General features: G+C 36.8%; 2 protein-coding genes across 4 annotated transcripts in view; both read left to right on the top strand.

Moving 5' to 3' along the window:
* LOC103440326 (uncharacterized) overlaps nt 1-16,033 on the top strand; it is a 28,385-nt gene extending 12,352 nt beyond the window's left edge. Inside the window, exon 6 of the mRNA XM_070827001.1 lies at nt 15,801-16,033. Coding sequence (XP_070683102.1) covers nt 15,801-15,962 — 162 coding nt within the window. The 3' untranslated portion in view covers nt 15,963-16,033. The remainder of the gene's footprint in view (nt 1-15,800) is intronic.
* LOC103410424 (thaumatin-like protein 1b) lies at nt 2,025-25,119 on the top strand. Of its 3 annotated transcripts, none has more exons than XM_029106553.2 (3): nt 2,025-2,259; nt 2,362-3,055; nt 24,276-25,119. In XM_029106553.2, exons 1-3 carry the CDS (start codon nt 2,199-2,201, stop codon nt 24,484-24,486), a joined length of 966 nt encoding a protein of 321 aa, XP_028962386.2. In that variant the 5' UTR covers nt 2,025-2,198; the 3' UTR covers nt 24,487-25,119. The 3 variants fall into 3 exon arrangements, with proteins under 3 accessions (XP_028962386.2, XP_008347349.3, XP_070683099.1); XM_008349127.4 differs by lacking the exon at nt 24,276-25,119 and adding an exon at nt 4,099-4,435; XM_070826998.1 differs by lacking the exons at nt 2,025-2,259; nt 2,362-3,055 and adding exons at nt 21,938-22,390; nt 22,494-23,187.
* Nucleotides 25,120-26,344: the final 1,225 nt, after the last annotated feature.

The raw sequence follows: 26,344 nt of genomic DNA, 5'->3' as shown, positions 1-26,344 counted from the left end.
ATGTAATACTAAGATAAAATATGTATTTATTAAGAGAAATTGTTTTACCATCATTTTTTTATACGGGTAAGTGAAATCATGATGTTTTTTGGATAGTTTGAGAAGATGAGCGGTTGTTCACACACTCTGTGTGTGTGCTCTCTGCTAGTTTCTTTATAAGAATTGCATTTTTTTTACTACATTTGTTATGATAAATTAGAGATTTTTAAGGAAAAGATTATCTTCCCAAGTTCCCCGATTAATTAGAACTCTTAAGGGCTGGCTGTTAGCTATTGACTATTGTGTACATAGGTCGCATTAAAGCTGCTGTATGGCTCGAACATGATGGCCGCGAGCCGGGATCCCTTTTGTAGATGATATTATGTTGTCGTTATTTGGGATGGAGAATCTAGAAGGTGGGTATGTACTGTTAGTCAGACAGAAGTGTTTTGATGAGACAATGTTGACCTTAGATGTCTTAAAGTGCGTTAATTAAAGAAAAGCTAGCCGGCAACGACTGTTTGCACTGGTTCTTCGAATGACCTAGGTTTTATATATTTGAAAGCAAAGTGGATGGAAAATCAAGATCTTTAGTTCTAAAAGGATCTATCAATATATATGTTCTTCGGACCTCATCTCGAATATTTGAAGGATAACACTTAATTGGAATTCTTTGTCCGGGGTGTTGCAAACCAAAATACAAAGGAACGAAGTTACTTGGAAAATGTAGAAGTCTTGAGTGATGAATAATTATTGGGATGAGTCGCGGACTAAGTCGCTCTCTTTAAGACATTTCGTGGCTCTGCTCAAAGTGTGCAAACAGTTCACAAACACCATGTCGTCTCCATGATAAAACAGCTCATAACTTTCTTCTGATAAGATTCTTCCTTGCACAATGGAAGAACCTTCGAACTTGCACCATTTCGATATGTTGCTATAAAAACTTAATTTCAAAAATTACATATAAACTTGTAGTATTCTCTATATCTATTGAACATTGATACTCGGGACTTATATTTATATACAAAGTAAAGAAATAGATGTTGAAGGATTAAGAATTAGATGCTAGAAATCCTGAATAAACCAGAACGTAAAAATCAAAACGGATAGATTATATATGTAGGTGGACGTGATCTTCTTCTCTATATGGCATCTCAAATTTGTAAGTAAGAAACTTCCTCACGTCTGTCTCCAATATATTTACGAATGGAAATTACTCCTAATGATAGTTATATATATATATATATATATATATATATATATATATTTATTTATTTAATTCTAATAAAACAAATCATATATATATACGCACACATATTAATTAATGAAACCCTCATTGTCAATAAAAAAATAATGAAACCCTCATTGTCAAATTTGTAAGTAAGAAACTTCCTCACGTCTGTCTCCAATATATTTACGAATGGAAATTACTCCTAATGATAGTTATATATATATATATATATATATATATATATATATATATATATATATATTTAATTCTAATAAAACAAATCATATATATATACGCACACATATTAATTAATGAAACCCTCATTGTCAATAAAAAAATAGTGAAAAGATAACTTAGTCTTCTATCACACAAAAAATGATGGGTAATTATGTAATTTCACAAGTCCAAATTTTACTGTTTTTATTGAAACCTCACCTACAGTGATGTTATCTCTAATATTTAAAATATAAAAAATAAAAAATAAAAAAACCAAAAACAAAAACCTCTCACTCTCCCATGTTCTCTTTCTGTCTTTCTTATTTTCTAAAAAAATGTGTTCATACACACAAAGTATGTAGTCAAATGCTAGTATTATTTAAATAAAAACATAACTTCTCCAACACGGGATCTCTCTCAAAATTATCCAAATCAACTTTTAACTCATTTTGTTGTAGAGTAGAATTACCCCCAATTGGATAAAAACTATTTGGAATTTGAGGAGAACTGTTCGGCCCCTTTTCAACGTTATCCCTACTAATTGATTTTCCAACTGATTCTTGGAAACAAAAAAAAAAAACTGGCAGAAAGTAAAAAGTGAAAAACTTTCCTTAACATGGAATGCGAGACGCAAAGTTAAAAGCTTTCACCTCTTCTTCTTCCCTTTTCTTCTATAAATACTCTTCCCTCCCACCTTTTCAGAAAATCGCACACACCCTCTCCTCTGTTCTCTCTCTGTGTCTCTCTCTCTCCAAATCCCAGCTTTGAATCCATGGCTCGATTACCATCATTGTTAATTTCTCTGTTAACCATCCTCGGCCTACAAACATCAGGTAATAATCTCTAATCCCTATTAAATTTCCAGCTTTATTATAATTCTGGGTTCAATTTTGTTAATTTGTGTACGAATTTTGCTCTGTTTTATTAACATGCAGGTGTTGTTTCAAGGACATTCACAATGGAGAACAAGTGCGACTACACAGTGTGGCCGGGCATTCTCACCAACGCCGGCGTCTCACCTCTTCCGACCACCGGCTTCGCCCTCGAAAAGGGCGAAACGAAAACTATCTCCGCACCAGCCTCGTGGGGCGGCCGCTTCTGGGGCCGAACTCTCTGCTCCCACGACTCCGCCGGTAAATTCTCCTGCCTCACCGCCGACTGCGGCTCAGGAAAATTAGAATGCTCCGGCAACGGAGCCGCCCCTCCCGCCACTGTCGCTGAATTCACACTCGACGGCGCCGGCGGGCTTGATTTCTTCGACGTCAGCCTCGTAGACGGGTACAACCTCCCTATGCTGGTGGTCCCCAATGGCGGAACCGGGACCAAGTGTACGAACACCGGCTGTGTTACCGACCTCAACGCCAGCTGCCCTTCCGAGCTCAAGGTCACCGGTGCCGACGGAGCTGAAGCAGTCGCGTGCAAGAGCGCGTGCGAGGCGTTCGGCAAGCCGCAGTACTGTTGTAGCGGCGCCTACGGTTCACCCGACACTTGCAAGCCCTCTCAATACTCTCAGATTTTCAAGAGCGCATGCCCGCGCGCATACAGTTACGCTTACGACGACAAGACCAGCACCTTCACATGCGCCGGTGGCGACTACACCATCATCTTCTGCCCATCGCGTAGCACCAGGTAAATCTGCGGAATTATCCCTTACATTCTGCTTCCCTCCTTTTTCGACCGTCATAAGGTAGTTTCGTCCTCCGATTAGCTTCGTATAAAGCCTGTCAATAGAAACGTTACGTAACTCAACGGAATATCCCAAGGGTCACTAGTCATTATCAGTGATGGGCACTAAAAAGGGGACGGCGGTAAAAAAGGACGCCTTTCCCGCCGACCCTATCATTTTAACTGATTAACTAAATATATTGTCACCTCCGCACGCATATTTCATAGAAATATTAAAATTAGTTCATCGAGAAATGCTACGGGCATTCTTTTGGACGTAGATTGTCTACTCTTCCATTTCGATGCCTTTTTCGTGCTTTTTTGTTTGTGTGATCACCGTTAAGCAACGTCAATATTTTATATTACTATTTTTTTTTGTTTTATTATTTTTATAAAAAATAATATAAAATATTAACGTGACTTAACCGTGACCACACAAAACAGAAGGATACGAAAAGAGCATCGAAATGGGAGGGCAGACAATCCAAGTCCCGTTCTTTTAAGATGATATATGAACTATGCCACCTCTCAAATTTAATATTAATATTATAAAGGTGGCAGAGAATTTTGTGTCAGCCACCAAATAGATTAAACAAATGGAGGTAAAAACGGTCTTTTCAAATAAAGTGGTAAAGTGGTGCACTTATAGAAGAATAAGGATAGTCCAAGATCCTCAAATCGTTTTCATTAAATACTATTTATATTTAATTTTAAATAAAAATATTAAAATAATTTATAATCGCACGATATACGATAAACGGATACAAATTAAAAATCTCCAGAATCCTCCCGAAGAGTGTCCTCATTCCTCATAGAATTCTACATGCTGTCTCTGATGCCGGAGCAAAACGCATATCCCGATGCTCTTTCGAAATCTAGAGATTCGATTCCCTTTCTTAATTAATTAAAGCTCAACACACACTCCAAAACTCGTCACATTATTTTTGCATCGTATTTATTTTTGTAACGGTAATTGTACTGACTGTGAATATTGTGCAATTTTACAGCCAGAAAGCATCACAGGACAACTCCCAGCCGCAGCAGACAACTACACCGCCGTCGACAACCACCTCAACCTCGCTGCTGGAGATAAACAACACAATGGAGTACAAATGCGGCTCAAACGATTCATTTTCGGCCGTGTCCATTCACACGTGGACCCATGTGTGTCCATAACCCAAATTAGGTCGTCGACCCTTCAACTTTCCTTTTTTGACCATGAGATGTCCTTAATTATTCACTTTCTCTGTGTTTACTATTAACATTTGAGAAGTGATTTTCTCAGTCTCTCTCTATCAATCACCGTATTTTATATTTTCATGAAAAATTATGTTAATTATCGCAGTTTCTTTCGACCAGATTTTATGCATCAACAACGTTTCTATATTTTCACAGGGATGTATTCATAATTATAGTTTGCAGACTGTGAGTATACATGATGGCTAAACTAATTATGTTAGAGTTTGCAATGACCCTATCATCAGTAATAAACCCTAACTAACTTATGTTGACATTATGACACATTTGCGTCATCCATGGCATTCCATGGTTATTCTTTCTTTTAATTATTTGATGTTACCATGATCCTTAGAAACAAATATCCCTATGGACTTACTTTCTCATCATAATCAAAATATACCACAAAACTAATTAAGAAGAACTTGTTTCAATTGGTGAATTGAGATTGTCAAATGTAAATTTAGCTATCTAACTAATGCATTGGTGCATCCCACATACAAGTAAATTATAGAATTTTCGACGATATCGTATAACCATCTTACATTAACCTCGTACAACAGGTATCGTATGTGTTAAAGACTTTTTGGAATAAAATTTGTAAATTGAGTTGTAACAAGTGTCTGTTTATACAAATTCACTTTTTTTGTAAAGTGTGGCTTATTTGATCGCTGTAAGTATCAAGTGGGTAAGCAAATAATAATAAAGTTAAGATTATATGTGCGGTGGCTGGTGACTGTTGGAGGTTTCGAATTCGAAGTGGCCAAGGGAGGTCGCTGTCAAGAGTCAAGTAGCACACGTCCTTCATTTGGCGGTGCTGCTGCGGCTGCTGCATGCTCATGTCAACTTTCGTCATATGCACGACGGCTCATTGGCTGGCTTGGCCTGCCTAATCCACGTTACCACCACACCACACAATAATATTTCTAACCCTTAATTTTATTGATCTTATTTTATTAAATTTTTAATCATATGAATTATGTATATATAACTCACTGTGGACTGTGGAGCGCCGTATATTCCATTCCACTCTGGTGTGCGTGTCTGTGTGTGTGCCCACTCAACTTCACGTACCCCTCTTTTTTTGTATGTGCTTCTTCGTCCACCTTGCAATTTGGTGTTTCTTCATCTATGCTTCTTTTTTAATGTAATTTATAGGTGCCGGTCCACCTTATCTCATTTGATGCTTCTTCAACATCGAATTGTTTAATCCTAATTCACTTTGTTCAGGATTTATTGAATAACAATATGCATATTATATGGGGTTTTATGCGGTTGATATGAAGTTTGATTGGTTTCTTTGTAACCAAAAATTGTTTTCCCCTGGCCCTTAACGATGGAACGCGGCCCCTTCTTTTTTGACGCGGTCTTCGATTAAGGTCTGAGGTGACGGTGGTGTGCAAATTACTAAGACTTCGAAACAAAGACGATTGGTATGAAGATCAGAGATGCTCAAGTATATATGTCGACAACTTGGCATTGTAATTTGTAAGTCTTTATAAATTCCAATTTGTATAAACTATATATAACAAATGTGATTAGGAATTAATTAAATATAAACTACATGGGGATAGAGAAAGCGATTTAGAGGGAGAGCCAAAATATACTTGGAGACAATAAAAAAGTGCACAAATTTGTGACAGGTTGACGAGTAAATGACTCTTTGTTTTGCATTTTTTCCTTTGGTAAGCTATGTCTAAAACTTTATTCATTTTCTTGTTGGATTGAAGAACAAAGATCATTGTCTTCCGTCAAGCAGCTTTTTCTTAATACTGATTGCCAACCTGTTTGCAATAATAATTGGATAGTTTAATTTCTCTTAGTTCAATTTTAGACGTTCTCCATTGTAAGTGTGCACACTATTTTTCTAGCTATAAATTTGTATATTATTTGCTATGTACTTTTTTTTATATGAAAAAGCCTTTTTTGAATGCAATATGAATTACATGGTTTGTGGACAAAATTCTATGTAGGCGTAAAAAACTTTTGACTTGCGATACTGCATAAGGATTGCTTGGCTGAGGAACTTGAAGATTTAGGACATTTTTTCGGTTCTCTTTTCCGTTTTGTTGGTGTTTGGAATGATTCATTTTTATTATTTTTCTTCTAAATGCCTAACAATCGGTACTCTAATTGTATCATTGCTTTATGTTAATTCAAGATTTTAGAATAATTGAGGTGGTCATCTCTAATGTTTTTATTTCATTGTCAATACCAATTAAAATATTATGTACAAATGTTTAAAATGCAATGCAATATCTATGACAAGTGATTTGGTCATACATAAATGAGTGTAGTGGAGCAGGATTTAAGGTTGGCTGCTCAAATAGTATTTCTCCAAGTTGAATGAAATTTGCATTCTATTGAGAATAATAACACGTATACAATGTTGTCAGTTCCATGCTTGCAAAGACAATACAAGAAAAATCCCATAAGAAAAAAAACTGTGAAGAAAGCTACAAATGATCCATTTTCCTTTGGATATGACTATTTTTTTTTCTTATTTTTTGTCAATGTATGTACATTTTAATTACTACATACTATAATGCAATTTACACCTCAACTCATATTCTCATTCAAAAACTCCGTTTGCAGTTATGGAAACAAGCATTAGTGTTGTGGCGCTATTGAATTGACAAAGCAATTTGCAGGTGGAATGGGAAAGTGTAACATATATGTCAGGAAAAAATAGTATATATTATACTATGAAGCCACAAACGTATCAACTCATTTTTAGCAAATTTTAATAAGATAAATGGCAAGGAAAAGATGATACATATGAAGTATCTTGGTTCCTTGCTGTATTTCTTTCTTTATTCATTACTAGCCTTTTCTAACGTGCTTTCGTACGTGCAAAGTCCTTTTTTTTTCTCATGCATTTTACATTCGTGTTAATTATGTTTTATTTCCTTTTATTTTCAATGTATGATATATTTTATTTTAAGACACAACGCGTAGCACCCGTGATAAAAAAATACCTCTCGCATAAAAAGGTAGGAACATACAAAATACTACCTTTTTATAGTACGAACACCTTTGTATAGGTGTCAGCTCTTCCGTTGGCATGTCTACTTACTGTTTTTTATAGTAGTTTGGGCGAGTACTTAATGTTTTCATCTACTCTTTTTTTATTTACATCTACTTACTATTGTTCATGGACTTTAGGTAGGAACTTGCATCCAAAATCCCATGTTGTTTGACAATTGCATAAATAACATTTAAATCATTACTTTATGCAAAAATGCCTCTCGCACGCACATTAGTGCACGCGGAGAGGCTAGTGTGTATGTATATATATATATACACACACACATCACTTCATGAACACTGAAGCTGAATCCCCTTTATGTTAGTTGAACCATATATTTTCACAAAGTAAAAATAAATAAATAAATAAAAATATAAAAGAAGTGGAGTAGACGTGGAGATATGTGGGGATTGCAAGTGCCTATTTTTAAGGAGTGAAAATAATATGGAGGCTGTTGATTTTAAATCCCTAAATACATGGTACCTTCATGTCTGTTGAACCATATATTTTCACAAAGTAAAAATAAATAAATAAAAATATAAAAGAAGTGAAGTAGATGTGGAGATATGTGGGGATTGCAAGTGCCTATTTTTAAGGAGTGAAAACAATATGAAGGTTGTTGATTTTTCTCCCTAAATACATTATACGAAACAATCAATATAAAGACGCAAGTCACTATATATATATCTCGCTTCATGAACAGTGAAGCTGAATCCCCTTTATATGACCTGTTGAACCATATATTTTCACAAAGTAAAAATATAAAAGAAGTGGAGTAGAATAATAGTGACCCTAAATATCCAAACAGCTAAAGGATAACGACTTCTAATTTTTTTTTTTTGGCATGTTTAGAGGGGTTTTTTTTTTTGAAAAAAGTTTTTGAGTTTCGCTTTTTAGAATGCACTTGCATGTTTACTAGATGAGCTACAAAAACATTTTAATAAAATGCGTTTTCAGTTATTTTAAAAACAATTTTAAATGAGCTTAAAAAGAGTTCTGAATTTTTTATATTTTGGTAATACAACAATGGCAAAAGAAAATATGTCTTTCGCGCTTGAAACTTATTTCCATTTTTTGAAGATATTCTTGTTTGTTTATACTATTTATTCTTGGCCTTTGAAAGCGATAGATAATCATGGATTGCCATTAGTTGTCCCTTTTATATAAAAAAAAAATTATTACACTCATTCATTGCAATTATTATAAAATAAATCATTGGTATTAAAGTAATTTACACAGAAAAAATTGGATGTTTCGTTTCTTCCTTCATTCACATATCATCACAGCATATAGAGTTCCTAATTTATAAAAAAATTTCCACATTTCTGCTTCTCTCTTTCATATTTTTTTTAAAATCTTTTATATTTACACACAGTGTGGAGGGTGGTGTCGTCGACCGTCGTTGTCTCGGGTGTGTGGGTGTGTGTAGGTTCGGGGAGAGGGAGAGAGAGTGTGCGCGAGAGAGAGTGACTCAGGGAAGAGGAGATAAGAAGAGAGAGGGAGATAGGAGGTGGAGGTGGTGCCACGTGGTAAGGAGGGAGGGAGAGAGAGAGAGACAGAGAGAGAGAGAGAGAGAGTGTGAGTGTTATAAAATAATAACATAAAATCTAAAAAGGGAAGTGGGATCCGGATAGGGTGATGGATAGGGAGGTAAAATGGTAATCTCATAATTCCTGTTAATATGAAATTACAATTAATTTAGGGCGGGGTTTCACATATGTTCTAATACAGATTCATTATGTTCTACAATAGGTTCATAAATTCTGGAATAATTAGAACCTTCACTATTTCAAAGATTAAAAGGAAACTTATTCTTATAAAAAGCAACATCAAGTGACTCAATTATGACACGATTTTTCAAATCATAAAATTTATATACTTTGCTATTACATGCATAACCAATAATGAGATTCTAGAAGGTCAAATGGGGATCTAATATTCTAATATTCCAATATTCCGTTTTGTTGCCATCTTATGTTGCTAATGATGAGATTCTAGAAGGTCAAATGGGGATCTGATGTTGCTAATCGAATTATTGACCAACGCAGCATGGAGTAAAAAGCTTTCACGTATTCCTCTTCCATTTTCCTCTACTCTTCTCTCCCGCCTTCGGAAAAAAAAAATCTGGTTGTGTGAAATTACATTTCTACTCTATATTTCTTATTCATGTTTTGTTTTAATTAGAATGTTAAACTGGTAATTTCAAAGAATTTTGGTTGACAATGAGTGTTTTATTAATTAGTGGAGATTTTTTTTAAATCTTTTATATTTACACACATTGTGTTGGTTATCTCGGTCCATCTCATTTTTTATGAAAATTTTTAGTTGAATTGAAAGAGAAATTAATTGACCTTTTAATGTTTTGTTTTAATTAGAATGTTAAACTGGTAGTTTCATAGAATTTTGGTTGACAATGAGTGTTTTATTAATTAGTAGAGATTTTTTTTTAAATCTTTTATATTTACACACAGTGTGTTGGTCATCTCGGTCGATCTCATTTTTTATGAAATTTTTTAGTTGAATTGAAAGATAAATTAATTGACCTTTTAATGTTTATTATTAATTAAATTGACTAATACTACTAAACGATTGTAGTCGGCAAAAATGTCGTTTCCCATGGGCTTTTGACACCACAAAAAAATTAAAATAATATTTCTAACCCTTAATTTTATTGATCTTATTTTATTAAATTTTTAATCATATAAATTATGTATATATAACTCACTGTGGAGCGCCGTATATTCCATTCCATTCTGGTGTGCGTGTGTCGATGTGTGTGCCTTTTTAGTTATTTTCTGGTTCGGATCAAGAATTTTCGGCATGTGTCCAAATTAGCTTATGTATATAACATATATGTTCATGCGTGACGAGTTTCATAACAATTATATTTGGGGTGGGATATGATAGTGATCTCGTATTTACCATTTTATGACCACATAATAATCGTGTAAAATTTAGTACTTTTGTATTTTTTGGCTCAAAAATAGAATTAAGAGCATCATCTGATTAATACTTGATAAGAAACAATCAATACAAAGATGCAAGTATATATATATATATATATTGCTTCATGAACAGTGAAGCGGAATCCCCTTTATGTCTGTTGAACCATATATTTTCACAAAGTAAAAATATAAAAGAAGTGGAGTAGATGTGGAGATATGTGGGGATTGCAAGTGCCTATTTTTAAGGAGTGAAAACAATATGGAGGTTGTTTATTTCCTATATATATAAGGGATAATAGCATCACTTCACAATTGGAGACGTGGGTGGTTTTCTACGGGTATCCCAATGTGCAGAGTACGTGGTAGCACTCACCCACTAACCACAACTTCCGTTTCCACATTTTGCCTATAAAAGGCATTAAGCCGAAGCAAAGGGAGAGAGGGCAAACGGCTGAGAGATAGTAGAGAGAAGCAGCGAAAGGAGAACCAAAACTCTGCTGAAACTCAAGAAGGTTTGCAGAAGACAAAGTGCGGAGGAAGTGAGAAGCGAGCAAGAATCTCTTGTTGGATTTATTCTGATGTAAATCAACTTTAAATGGTCTACAACATATAATAGGAATGTAATATTGGAGACTAATGTAGATATTGTAATTTGATTTCCTAAAGATATCAATCTTATATTAGGTGTCTTGTAATACAAGTAAGATTGATGAAATCCTTGATTTTATGTGATTATGATACCTAACCGATAGGCTAAAAAAGTAGGATTTGGGATTCCTTTATGGACGGAACCTTAATACCTTAGCCAATATAAATACTAAGGTCCCTGCAAACCCTAGATACACAACAAACGCTTCCCATAAAGTAGTTGTATCCGCCTAGGTGCTTTGTAAAAGACTTTGGTGTTACCGCATCCTACATCATTCCCCTTGGTATCCAATGGCTATTGCTTCACGATTAGGTCAGCCAACTCCTTGTTTGTGTTTTAATTATATAACCACATAAAGTTTACATCTCTCTCAGTCATAAATGAAGACGAAGAACTCTAAGTGAGGGAACAAAAAAGTACAGAGGAGAGGTGGATGACAAAAAGGAAAAGCAAGGACTCAAAATGTATAAATCCATTTTTTAGGTCAATCTTTCCTTTGTGTTTTGTTTTGTTTCTCTCTACTTTGCAGAAAGAAAGAAAAAGAAGCAATTTGCTTTTTTAACCTCTCTCATTGCCCCGAGCAAAAACGGAGGCGGTTGCCGTAAATTTTTAAGTGGTCCAGACCACCCGACGGAGCTTGAGACGAAGCTCTATGGCCATAAGCTCTCCACTCCTTGTCGCTACTGTTAGTCCATGAATTTATTATGGGTGGTCTAAACCACCCTGTTAAGTTCCAATCAAATTTGAGTGATTGATGCTCTTCATCGTCCATGCTCCATCTCGAGAAAGAAGCCTTCTGCGGTCTTCCACCTTGACCACAACCTAGCTCCTTGTCGCTGCCGTTAGTCCCATGAATTTCTTTGAGGTGGTCTAAACCACCCTGTGAAGTTCCAATCAAATCTAAGTCCATACTCTCCGTTGCCCAGCCACCTGCTTCGTGCCTAACCTCCCGCGTCGATCCCAAAGCCATTTGCCAATCAGAGAATCTAGCATGTAGCTCGCTTCTCAGCCAACAAGAAAACGGCAACATTGCAGCAGCCCCAACTCTCCGTCTTCCTAAATTTGAAGATTTTAAACACTGCAACAACAATAAGCATGAACCTGCAGCGGATGAAGACAAAGAAAGTAACTCGTCCCCACTGTCTGTCCCTCATAACGTGCAAAGTGTGCCATGTAACAGCTGTTGTCCAAATTGATAATGGAAAGGAAGGCAATTTCCTTGCTAACAAAGAGTGAAGAAAGAAGAGAGGCAATAAGCTTTTGCTACTCTGAAGTCTGCACCTCCAAAGTATCGGGGACAGTAAGTTGAAGGCTTCACCAAACCAAAGCAAATATATCACTGTTTGCATAAAAGCTTAATGTCAAAAGTGCAAGAGCAAAGCTTTCTATAAATGCATAAAGACATTGATAAAAGAGGAGGAGTTCTGCCACTTGCTTTTGTATTTCCATTAAACAATATGAAAGCAGGGACTTGTGCTGTTGTGCAAGGATGGCAAACAACAAAGTGACATGCATGGAGACAAGCTGACAGAGGTCCCATGACAGAGAAAAGCAGGAAGAAAAAAAAGAAAACTAATAAAAAGTGCTTGAAAACTTTGAGTTTTAATGATAAAGACAAAATAAAGAGTAAAGTGAATAGTAGCAGGTTTGACTTTTTAGTGTAAAAATGTGGTTTTTCGTTAAAATGAACAGCACTGTGAGCTTTTTGTTAAAACTCCCAAGAAAAAATGGACAACCCTATGTCATCGACACCAAACATAAAAAAAATGGAGAAAAGAAGTGCAGCAAGACAAGTGCACCATCAAGTTCCCTTTAAAAAAATCAAGTGAATGTGACGTGGCAATCAAAATATTCAATTCTTTTGCGAAAAATGGAGCATATCTAAAACCACCAAATGCACCATGCTAAATATTTAGTCTAATTCTAGACTACATCAAAATATCTGCTGCTCGCCTCCAAATCATGGGGCTAATTGAATAAACCAAATTCTAGTGGTACAAAACCACGAAAATTCTTCAATGGGTCACCCACCCATTCACTCAAATTCCAAATTCGTTTGAGCCAAATTCATTCGAAATCAATGTCATACTCAAATTCTAATTAATGGGTCATTTGCCTATTAATTATTCAAATCCCAAATGGTACAAAGCCACGTCAAGATTCAAATGACACAAAGTCACTCCAAATTCAAATTGCACGAAGCCACGTCAAGTTTCAAAAGGCACCAAGCCGTATCAAATCCCAAATGACACAAAGCCGAAGAAAAATCTCAAATGGCATGAATCCATGTCAAAATTTAAATGGCTCAAAGCCATATCAAATCCCAAATGGCACGAAGCCCTATCAAATCCCAAATAGCACGAAGCCACGACAAGTCTCAAATGGCACAAAGCTGTGTAATGCTCCAATGGCTCAAAGTTCTCGCCTGCAAGAGCCTAAATTGCACAAGGCATCAAACGCTCATTGCTTGCACGAGCCAAAACTGCACAAGGCATCAAACCCCAAAAAATACATAAAGAACTATGAGTGACTTGATCCCTCAACGAGGGTACGTAGGCAATCTAGGGTTCGACCTAGGTTCAGTCGCAAAATCAAACACCAAAATCCCCAAATTATGATTTATTCATATTGGAATCAAAGGGTTTTTCCTTTTAATGAATGATTGTAATTAATAGACACATAGTCTATAATGGGTCGAACTCAAATTAATAAAACCCTATTCGGAAAAAATGAACGAGGGTGAAATTGTGTCAAGTGAATTATTTGTTTACATATTGTGTACAATTTTTGCTCAACAATGTCCAATCAAGCTCTACTACTTGTTGTTGGGGCTCTTAGAGATGGTGAAAAGCCATTGAATCCACTACTACGGATTTAGTCAAAATGCAGCCGGGAGGCCATTGACAAAGGATAATGATACAGAAACCAAATTTTATACTACATTCGCAAACCTAGCATTACCTATTGAAAATCTAGGTAGCATGCCTCAATCGTATGTTGATAGATTTTGACTACCTGCAACGAAAGTGTTTGGGTATTTGTCGATAAATTTTGACCTCATTCCTCAACTCAACGTAAATTTTGAGAACATGCATATGAAGTTGTTAGCATCTATCGACAAATCTCGAACATCCAAAATGCTTTCTGATGTCAAAAAACATTTTACTCATGTGCTGAGTCTTAGGGGGACCCAGTTCAACTGCAGGCCGTTTGAAGTCTTTAATAATGGGCCTGGGCCTTAGCTCATTTATTTATTTTTTAAGACAAGGAAGATAAAATGTGTTGCACGTGGTATAGCAAATCACCAGCGAGAGGGAAAGAGAGGCGATGGCTGCTCACGCGGGACGGCTTCTTAGGCAATGGCCGATGTGGCAGCAGCATTGCTGCTCAAACGCCGCCTTCCACCACCTTATCTTCTCCCCCTTACTTCCGGTCACCACCAGAACCAACTCCCGTCGTCCGTCTTTGACCACCGTCCACCTGGCCACTCGCGGCGTCCATAAACTATTACGCGGGCTCAGACAGTCCGATTACAAAAGACGCCAACACCGCCAGTTCGGGTTCAGGTTCGGATTCGGATGCAGTCACGTACAAGAGCCGCAATGAATTGAAGCGCGACGCCCGCCGCGCCGTCTGTTGGGCTATGGACCTAGCCTCCTCCACCACCCCTCAAATCAAACGCATTGTCAGGTTCACCCCCTAAAACTTCAACTTTTGAAAAAAGTCCCTGTAAATTTAGTTATTTCGAATTATGGATTTTAATTTGATGGGGATGCAGAGTGGCTTCTCTGGACCAAGACGTGTTGGATGCTGTGATCCTAGTGAAGGTGCTTGGTTAGTTTATTCTTTTCTTTTGAAACGAGTGTTAGCTACTGATTTCAGCTGTTGCAGCTAAGGTGTTTGTGTTAATGCCGCAGAAACTAGGACCGGATGTTCGAGAAGGGAAGCGAAGGCAGTTCAATTATGTTGGTATGTGATGCAACAGCTTTGTGCCCTGCCTGGAATCTGTTTAGTTCAATCATTTCTTACATTTGTGTATGCCTAGTGAATTTGTGATCTTATCTTACAAAGTACTTTCAATTCGTGTTAAGGGAAACTGCTGCGGGATGTGGAGGCCGACTTGATGGATGCTTTGATTCAGGCTACAAAGGATAGCGACGAAAGTAAGCTGCAAGCTTTATTAGGTCCGGAGACATTGGGGGTTCATGATGTTGCCAACGAAGAAGAAGCGGAAGAAACTGATTTTGAGGAGGAAGAAGAGGTATGTTACATTTACTTTGTTTGAAATTGTGCAAGAAAGATTGCTGAAATTTGGTAAGCTGTTTATGGACATATTTCGTCTGATTACTTGAGCATCAAATGCAGGGTTCTCACGTTGATGACGCAACCAGATGGTTTGATGGTCTGATCAGTAAGGACATTAAGATCACCAATGAAGTATATTCAATTTCGAGTGTTGATTTTGACCGTCAGGTAAGTTGAATGCCATCGCAACATCAGTGTCTTTAATGTCAAATAATGTGTTTAAACAGTCATAACATGCTTCCTAAGTGTAAAAGGTTTTCAGTTCCTTTGCTGCCTCGGTCACTTGTACTTCTGTTTTTCCGCCACATCCTTAATGGAGTGGGATGGTCTGATTAAGTGACACTGTTGATTTCCTGATAAAAAGTCCTTCGCGAGGGCTGGTTATGGAGTTGGATTCACTTGAACCACCAGATTATGTAGAAGCCCAGCCAGTTTATATTCACTTGAGTCAGTTGATTAACTCTCATGCCAATTGTTCCGTTATCGTAAGGGTGCATAGTGTTCTGTTTGTTGCTCTGTGTTGCTAATGCTAGCTTCACTTGACAGGAACTATGGAAACTTGTCCGAAGTGTGCATTCTAGATTGGAACAGAAGGTTGATTTGGAGGAAAATACGGGAAAGATTGATGCAGTGAGAGCGAGTGCTAAAAAGGCACTCACCAGGTTCCTTCGTTCCCTTGCTAAACGTAGCCTAGAGATTGATATATGATATTTTAGTTTCCATCATTATTTATGTGTCATTACATAATATTTCTTAAAGAATGCAGTTTTTGTTCTCTTGGTTGTAAGGTGCAATTTTTGTTTTCTTGCATAGATTCATGTTGTCTGGTCTCGATAACAACGTAGTTCTTTTTTAGTAGTCCAAGTTGGTTAGTAATTCAGTACACACCAAGTATTTCTAGATTGTAGTTAGCCACCATGGGCAAAGGAGTTGAAATTCATAGGTTATACGGGCTTTGGTGCAAACTGTGTTGTCGAGTATCTTCCATTTAAGTTGTACAAAATCATTTTCTGGCAGTTGACCCAGGGTGTTCATCCCATTGGCATGACTAGGTTACGTTTGTCTAATCTTAAGTGTATGCACATCCTATAGTCCTGTTACTCCGCGTGGTTTTGTTGTCGTTGTCCAGTATGATTTAATCGTCTGAACAATGAACTTTTAGGCCTAATCCAGACCGGCTCCGCTTTGTAGCCTCAGTTTTACTAGTTGAATTGTTGCAACAGAAGACGGAAAAAAAGAAGTGTAAAGGGAGTTCTGTGTTAAATGTTGAAGCATAGGATTTGGGTTTAAATCATACCAAACCAAAGCTTGGACTGACTATCACCCGCAGGGAAATGAAATAAAATCGTTCTAGCGGGCTTGTACTGAAAACCGGAGGGTTGAAATTCATGATTTATTTTTAAAAGTCGGTCCATTTGCCCTGTGTTCTCTCAATTAGATTACATCGTATAGGACCTGGCTTAGGAAGAGTTATTCCGTGCAAACTCCCGCGCACCATGTGGCTGTCTGGCCAAAGATCCATCGAATGGGACCAGGAGGGGAGGGGAAGGGGATAGAAAATAGGACGAAAACATATTACTCGGCCAGAAGGACAGATAGATACACACACTATAGAATGCAAGCTAATGACAACAACTGACTTGTCACGCTTCAGACACAATAACGTTGTTTTGAGTGATCAAATTGGCTTGCTTTTTCATTTCATTTATTATTTGATGTGAAGGGGCATCCACGCAAATGGTGACGTTGCTGTAAAGCACGTTTGATCAATCAGCTGGGAGAAATGTTCTCCAAAATTGTAGCAACCGGTGGAAGCTGGTATTTGTATTGATTGAATCTTGTGGTAGCGTATCTCTAACAATCTTGGAGGCAATTTACGATATCATCAGTTGTACGCTGGTATTTGTATTGATTGAATCTTGTGGTAGCGTATCTCTAACAATCTTGGAGGCAATTTACGATATCATCAGTTGTACGCTGGTATTTGTATTGATTGAATCTTGTGGTAGCGTATCTCTAACAATCTTGGAGGCAATTTACGATATCATCAGTTGTACGCTGGTATTTGTATTGATTGAATCTTGTGGTAGCGTATCTCTAACAATCTTGGAGGCAATTTACGATATCATCAGTTGTACGCTGGTATTTGTATTGATTGAATCTTGTGGTAGCGTATCTCTAACAATCTTGGAGGCAATTTACGATATCATCAGTTGTACGCTGGTATTTGTATTGATTGAATCTTGTGGTAGCGTATCTCTAACAATCTTGGAGGCAATTTACGATATCATCAGTGTTACACAATCATGCATATGTTTTTGTCGCATCACTTTGAATCACATACTTACCAGAAGTTGGGTTGAACATGCAGAATCTTCGTGCTCTTGTAGAAAGGCAAAAGGAGATATTTTTCTGTTGTGATAAGAGCAAAAGAAGATATTTTATTTGGTCGGAGAAAATATCGTCAGGAAACTTCCTGTTTACAAGGAAAGGAGCGGTCGGATGTTAGCTGTATTAGTAGCTACTTTTATTTCATAACAATAAATGAGGGCTGCTTTTTGACGAAATTAGTGTTGTGGTCCTTAAATCTCCTCGATATGGGCAATTGGGCATGGACGGGAACAAAAATTTAATGTGCTGGAAATATAGAACGATACGATATATATTATTAAGTAAATAAAAAAAATCTTGTTTTTTCAAATGTTTGCTCTAATTACATAACATTATATGGATTTTGTATTTATGTTTCGAGGACACTGAAAATCTCCTATTAATTGGACCACCACCATATGGGGAGTTGGATAAATTTCCTGTTAATTGGACCACAATGATAAGGGGATTTGGCAGTTAGCACTTGGGAGCATCCACCGCTAGTGAATCGTTTATTGAGACTGCTATAGACAACAGAGACGATAAAGCATGTCAAACCATGCCGTAGCATTAGAGTGTACGTGAGTTTTATTTTGACGGTATTTCAAATTAATAAAATATTGTTTGTGTCATTCGTTCGAAAAGTTGCCACAATGTCTTGAGTAGTATATACAAAGTCCTCTATGATTTTTATGCGACTACAATGAAGGATGCAAGCAAGTAGCCGTGATAAACCCAGAAGCTCAGCTCTCCCTAAACACATGTTGAACATTATTAATAATTGTTGACCCCAGAATACTCGAGCATGAAAATAGAGCGGCATGTGTGGAGGTGTTAGTGTAAGGGGACAAGTAGATGAGATAAGCCTAATGCATTCATTTGTGATAATTCTGCCACACTAAACTAGATTAACAAAATACCATGGTTGGCTCAGTGGTTGAGAATGAATTATAGGTCTGTATTTTACACGGCACGTTCTCGATTCAATTCTTAGATCTATGAATCAGAGGATGATGGCTATGGAAGGTTGAAATGCATCTATTAGTCTTCTTGGCCCCCGTAAGGGTGGACTGCTGTAGTAAAGTCGCCAGCTGGTCCCCATTTAAAAAATAATAATAATAATAAATTAACAAATTAATTGTTCAAGAGTAAGACACTCTACCTATACAAGACAAATAGTAGGATTTAAATAACATAATATTCAAGCATAATAATTATGCAACCCTCTTAACATCAAATTACAGTCAAGGACGGAAGTGCTCAAGGAAATAGGACAAACTATTCAAGAATCAAAGTAGGCATGCTAAATTAAAAGGATAATTTAAATTAATAAATTGATCGATTAACTTAGGGGGTGTATTCAATTGGGATTTTTAGAGATTTTAGTTGTTTTAATGAATATAAGGGTATTCAATCAGAATTTTAGGTGATTCCATAAATTCAAGGGGTATTCAATTAGAGTTTTAAGATAATTTATTAAAATCCTTAGAAATCCATGTGTATTCAATTAAGATTTTAAAGAAGTTTATAACATTCCAGATGTATTCAATTAGAAATTGATTTTAAAGAATTTGATAAAGTTGAGGAATTAGAGGGAATTAGAGAGATTTCGTAGTGTATTTTAAGCATCCACAAATCTCACGTCTCCTCATGAGATTTTGAGGGAATTGAATCAAAATTTTATATGAAATATCTACAAATCAATTAAACTCTATAAAAATCTATTAAAGTCTCTCAAATTCTCAATTCAATACACTTATGTTACTTCGACACTTAAAACCCAAGTGTCTCGTTGTCTACGGTCTCCGGCGTTGAATAATGGCTGCCATGACTGAGGTTGACACCACGGCCGATAAGTCGAAGGATTGTAAAACCTGAATACCACTATCTTCAACTGTTTCGGTCTAAGGTGGCTAATGCCTCTGATGGTGATTAATGGTTTTAATCATTTTAATTGAGTTTACGTTTTTTAGTCAAAATGATCTTGGATAATGGCACAACTTCTCATTTTGGTCTCTGATAATGAAAATTGTTAAAAGTGATCATTGAATTTGTCCACTGTAAATTATTTTGGTTATTTCGTTATAAATATGTCAATATTCTCATTAAATTATCACGTGAACAACCACATTATTACCTTTTTAAGAGTATTTTTGCCAAGAGTGTGCTATCCACACATGCATTTTCATCTCCCACATAACTCTTATTAATTTTTGTTCTTTAATCTTCTTCAATTCATTTGATCTAACAACCAAAAATTAAGAGGAATGTGTGGACAATATCACCCTTTTGTCAAACTAACCCTTTTACTTCACGAGGATATTAACAGATTTCTCATAGAATGATCAAAATAATTTCTGATGGATAAACTTAAGGATCACTTCTCTCGATTTTCAATGTCAAAAACCAAATAGGAGTTATGTCAATCTTAAAAATCATTTTGACTAAAAAACCATTATGTTTATGAGTAAAATGATCAACAAAAACCAATGAATCTGAGCATGCAGTTGCTTTCTTGTAAGATATTTTCTGGGGAATAGTATCCAATTCTTTCAAAATTATTGTGGTAGTTCAACAATTATATATATATATATATATATATAGGTTTTGTAAGAGAGATTTTTCAGTGTGATCAGTACATGGGATGGTACATTATGTGTCACTATACAAATTTTGGGATATGTGTGTTAAAAAGTTAATAACTTAAAAAGTAAAATTTTCTATTAATTATATAAAAACACGTAGTGTATCCCTCGTATTCCGATCACAATAAAAAATTTCTCGTTTGTAGAACAGTTTAAGGGAAGATGAAGCTAACCCTTTAATGCGTCTCTTTATTGCAAATCGACGCCGTTGGCCCATTTGTTATATATATAACAGACAGATAGCCAACTAGGTATTGTGGTGAGACAATATTGACCTTAATTATCCTTATGAATTAAGATTAACCCAGTACCGGTCGAACGATTTGAGCGATACGCCCAAGTTTATTTCCCAAGTGCGGGAACCATAAGAAACATGCGTTAATTAAATAAAAAGCTAGCCAGAAACGACTGTCTGCAGCGATTCTCCGAATGCCAACCGCCCAGGTTTTATATATTTGACTCTGCCCGACGAGGCTGCTACTTCTGCTCGTGGCAGTCGCTATCTCTTGACAAACTTCAATTTCCATCAACATACGATAAGAGAATTTTTTCCAGTGTGTTCGAAAGATGGGTTGGATATTATATCACGTGTTATCATACAATTGCAGAAATTTTTTTTAAATGTTTTTCTATTTGTATAATGTCATGTGGTGTTCTATTCCGTATGTAAGATATAGAAAAAAAAAAAAAAAAAAACTCTCATACAATACAATGCGTTTACACAAATACTGTGTGTTTGCCAAAATCTGGGAAATCATCGTGTACGTTTGAAACGAAAATTCCAGAGGCTATATGTTGCTAATCATGGGATTCTAGAAGTAAAAAAACACTATAATCTTTTATTTTGTAGCCATCTTATGTTGCTAATCGTGAGATTCTAGAAAGGTAAAATGGGAATCTACCAAGATCTAATTATCGACTACTGTTTCATATTCCAGTTATATATATATCTCTTTTTATCTATTTGGAGCGTGACTAATGAATAAATGTAATAATTCTGCACTTGATTATCTTTTATATCAGGCGTGATGTGCGACATAGATAGAAAGTGAGAATTAACCAGTTACATGAAGAATTTTGCGCTTGATTTGGTGCAAATGAACATTTATGTAGATTTTTAATACTTTATCATGGATTATTTTGCATGTTGCATAAGTTTTATCGTTGTACGAACCTAAGAAATTCTAGTACAAGAGTATGGTAGAACAACCTATGAAATTAATAGTAATAAAATTGACATATCAATAGAGTTCATCACACCTGCCTGTCACCTAAAATTCACTTTCCTTGATCCATATTATCTTGTGTACTATTATTAAAATATAAACCATAAGCTTTAGTTTTCTCGAACTCTTCCATTCTTTCCTCTCTTTTGCATTCAACGAATTAAAAAAAATAACCATCTCGGAGTGGTCCAGCGGTTGGAGACAAATTACAAGCCAACATATCAAGTAATATGTTTGATTCCTAATGTTGGTAAATCACATGATGCTGGCTAGAAGAGGCTGAAATGCCTTTGTGAGTATTCCCGAGCCCCAAGAGGGTGGACTGTTGTAGTGAAACCATCGACTGATCTCCCTTTTAAGAGAAAAAAAAATCAAAAGAAAATCAATGGACATAAATTAAAGAAGAAGTGCGGAATGAGAAAACAGAAACGTAACAATCACTTTTTCAGAGGAACAGGAAACAAAACTAGTTGGAGGTAAGTTGGAAGAGAAAAATGTATACCCTTTGAGAAAAGTGTGGCAAAATAAACCATGCATCAAGTCATTTGGATTAGTTGCCCTCTGTTTTACTTGAGAGAAAGACTTGCCCTTTTCAATGTATATCCCTAATTAAAATTGATTTTCCAACTGATTCATGGAAACAAAAATAAAAAACTGGCAGAAAGTAAAACGTGAAAAACTTTCCTTACGCAACATGGAATGGAAGACGCAAAGTTACAAGCTTTCAACTCTTCCTCTCCCCTATTCTTCTATAAATACTCTGCCCTCCCACCTTTTCAGAAAATCCCGCACACCCTCTCCTCTGTTCTCTCTCCAAATCCCAGCTTTGAATCCATGGCTCGATTACCATCATTGTTAATTTCTCTGTTAACCATCATGGGGCTACAAACATCTGGTAATAATCTCTAATCCAAATTAAATTCCACAGCTTTCTTACAATTCTGGGTCCAATTTTGTTAATTTGTGTACTAATTTTGCTCTGTTTTATTAACATGCAGGTGTTGTTTCAAGGACATTCACAATGGAGAACAAGTGCGACTACACAGTGTGGCCGGGCATTCTCACCAACGCCGGGATCTCACCTCTTCCGACCACCGGCTTCGCCCTCGCAAAGGGCGAAACGAAAACAATCTCCGCCCCAGCCTCGTGGGGCGGCCGCTTCTGGGGCCGAACCCTCTGCTCCCACGACTCCGCCGGCAAATTCTCCTGCCTCACCGCGGACTGTGGCTCAGGAAAATTAGAATGCTCAGGCAACGGAGCCGCCCCGCCCGCCACTCTCGCTGAATTCACACTCGACGGCTCCGGCGGGCTTGATTTCTTCGACGTCAGCCTCGTGGACGGGTACAACCTCCCTATGCTGGTGGTCCCCAATGGCGGCACTGGGACCAACTGTACTAAGACCGGCTGCGTTACCGACCTCAACACCATCTGCCCTTCCGACCTCAAGGTCACCGGTGCCGACGGAGCTGCAGGAGTCGCGTGCAAGAGCGCGTGCGAGGCGTTCGGCCAGCCGCAGTACTGTTGCAGCGGAGCCTACGGTTCACCCGACACTTGCAAGCCCTCTCAATACTCTCAGATTTTCAAGAGCGCGTGCCCGCAGGCATACAGTTACGCTTACGACGACAAGACCAGCACATTCACATGCGCCGGCGGCGACTACACCATCATCTTCTGCCCATCGCCCAGTACCAGGTAAATTTCCGGAATTATCCTTTACATTCTGCTTCCCTCCTTTTTCGACCGTTGTAAGGGTAGTTTCGTCCTCCCGATTAGCTTCGTATGAAGCCGTTAGGGGTGAAATTTTTTCACTCATTTACTTCCTGGTGCTAGGTTTTTTCCGTTAAGTCGGTTTAACTCAACGGAATATCCGAAAGGTCACTAGTCATTGTCAGTGATGGGCGCTAACAGACGACGGCTCTCCCGCCGACGCTTTCAATTACACATTATCATGCATTTTAACTGATTAGCTAAATATATTGTCATCGTCGCATGCATGTTTCATGGAAGTCTTTCTCTTGATTTTTTTTTTAGCATGATAGTGTGGCAATTCAATTGTAAAAGTCAAAACTAATCTTAAAATTTGTTCGTCACCTCACAAGATGGTATAAGAACTCTGTCACTTCACATTTTAACGTCGAATTCAATATCAATATTTTAAAATATTGTGCTAAAAACATAAGGTGACAGAAAATCTACAAAGAGTTTACGTAGCATTAATAATTTATGAATGTGTGCCAGCCACCAAATGGATTAAACAAATGAAGGTCAAAACGGTCTTTTCAAATAAAGTGGTAGAGTGGTGCACTTATAGAATTCCAGGCTGGTCCATTTAGAAGAGAGAGGATCCTCGTCGAATTCTTTTTATGAAGATCCTGAGGATCTTTCAATCACATTTGTTCATTATATATAGTGTGGTCAATTTTCGTTAGGTACTGTTTATATTCAATTTTAAATAAAAAAATTTACAATAATTTCTGACTGCACAATGTACGATAAACGGATGTAATTTAAGGATCTCGGAGATCTTCACAAAAAGAATCCGGCGAGATCCTCACTCCATTTAGCATTCCACATGCGGTCTCCGATGCCGGAGCACAACGCAGATCCCAATGCTCTTTTCGGAATCTAGAGATCCGATTCCCTTTCTTTAACTAATTAAAACTCAGCACACACTCCAAAACTCATCACATTATTTTTGCAACGGTCCATAATTTACATTTTTCATGGTATTTAATTTTGTAACGGTAATTGTACTGACTGAATGTTGTGCAATTTTACAGCCAGAAAGCGTCACAGGACAACACACAGCCGCAGCCGACAACTACACCGCCGTCGACAACCACCTCAACCTCGCCGCAGGAGATAAACAACACAATGGAGTACGATGGCGGCTCGTACGATTCATTTTCGGCCGCGTCCATTCACACGTTCGAACCACGTGTAATGAGTGCGGTCGGCGTCATCGCTCTGCTATGGCAGCTCTTGTTCTAACTGAGTTGCTGTTGGTTGGGCCATGTGATTCAATAACATGGGCCCAATTTAGGATGGTGGACCTTTCAACTTTTTTCTTTTCTGCCCATGTGATTTTTGGGAGGTGGACCCACATGGATGGCCGTGGTTACGTGGATTAGAGTCATGTGATGGGAAAAGCCCATCTACTAGAGATTTTTCAATATGATCGGAATACATGGTATATTACATGTCGTTATATAAATGGTGAGATATATGTATTAAAAAATGCAATTTTCCACCACTTATATAAAAACACGTGGTGTACCATCCGTGTTTCAATCACAATAAAAAATTTCTCCACACCCACCCGTCAGCTTCTAAAATCCAATTGGCAAGTTGTACGGAGGTTAGATTAGATTAGATTATTGGATTATTAGGTAATTAGATTAGAATTTAGGGATTATATATGGAAAAATTATTGTGGCTCATTTTGAAATTTTTTATTGTTTTTCGTCATCCAATTCTTTATATTAAATGGAGGGTCGAAATTCATTTTTGTTTGTTGTGGGGAATGTAGTGATACACATCATATGTAAAATATACAATATATAATTTATATGATGTTAACTGCTTAATTTGGTACTAAGATAATAAAGTTTTTGTTTTTGCTAAGCTTGTATTATTTCCATTTGATGTCACTTTGTCACTCAGCATTTTGTATGTATTTTTGTATCATTTAAATTTGACACTATATGAAGCAATAATGGGACGAGGATAATGTAAATAATAAAGCTTTTTGAATTTTGATTATTCAAATATGTGGATGGTTATGTATGAGATGACCTTAATCATTCACTTTTTCTGTGTTTAATATTAATGTTTGAGAAGTGATTTTCGCAATCTCTGTCTATCAATTACCACACTTTACAATTTTCACGAAAAACTATATATCAGTTCTCGCAATCGATTTCAACCAGATTTTGTGCATCAACAACGTTTCTACATTTTCACAAAAGTATTCATAATTATAGTTTGAAAACTGTGAGAATACATGATGGCTAAACTAATTATGTTAGAGTTTGCAATGACCCTATCATCGGTAATAAACCCTAACTAACTTATGTTGACAAGACATTATGACACATTTGCGTCATCCATGGTTATTCTTTCTTTTAATTATTTGATGTTATCATAATCCTTGGAAACAAAGGTTTGGTGATTGCGTTAATGATTGTGTCCCAATATCCCTATGAACTTACTTTCTCATCATAACAAAATATATCACAAAACTAATTAAGCATAACTTGTTTCAATGCTAAATTGAGATTGTCAAATGTAAATTTATATGTCTAACTAATGCATTGATGCATCCCACATACAAGTAAATTATAGAATTCTCGACAATATCGTTTAACAACCTTAAATTGACCTCATAAAACAGATGTCGTATATGTGTTAAAGATTTTCTAGAATAAAACTTGTGGATTGAATTGTAACAAGTGTCTGTTTATCCAAATTCACTTTCTGGAAAGTGTGGCTCATTTGATTGTTGTAAGTGTCAAGTGTGTAAGCAAACAATAATAAGGTTAAGATTATATATGTGGTGGGTGGTGACTGTTAGAGGTTTCGAAGTGGCCAAGGGAGGTCGGTGTCAAGAATCAAGAAACGCACGTCCTTCGTTTGGTGGTGCTGCTGCGGCCGCTGCATGCGCAGCATCCGTCATACGCACGATGGTTCAGTGGCTGGCTTGGCCTGCCTTATCCACGCTACCACCACACCACCCTTCATTTTATTTATCTTATTTTATTAAATTTTTAATCATATAAATTATGTATATATAACTCATGAGAGATGTGGAGCGCCGTATATTCCATTCCACTCTGGTGTGCGTGTGTGC

Source organism: Malus domestica, chromosome 08 (assembly GCF_042453785.1).
Source record: "Malus domestica chromosome 08, GDT2T_hap1".
NCBI lineage: Eukaryota > Viridiplantae > Streptophyta > Magnoliopsida > Rosales > Rosaceae > Malus > Malus domestica.
Note: the sequence above shows the minus strand (reverse complement) of the source record. Positions and strands in the feature narration are given on the sequence as shown.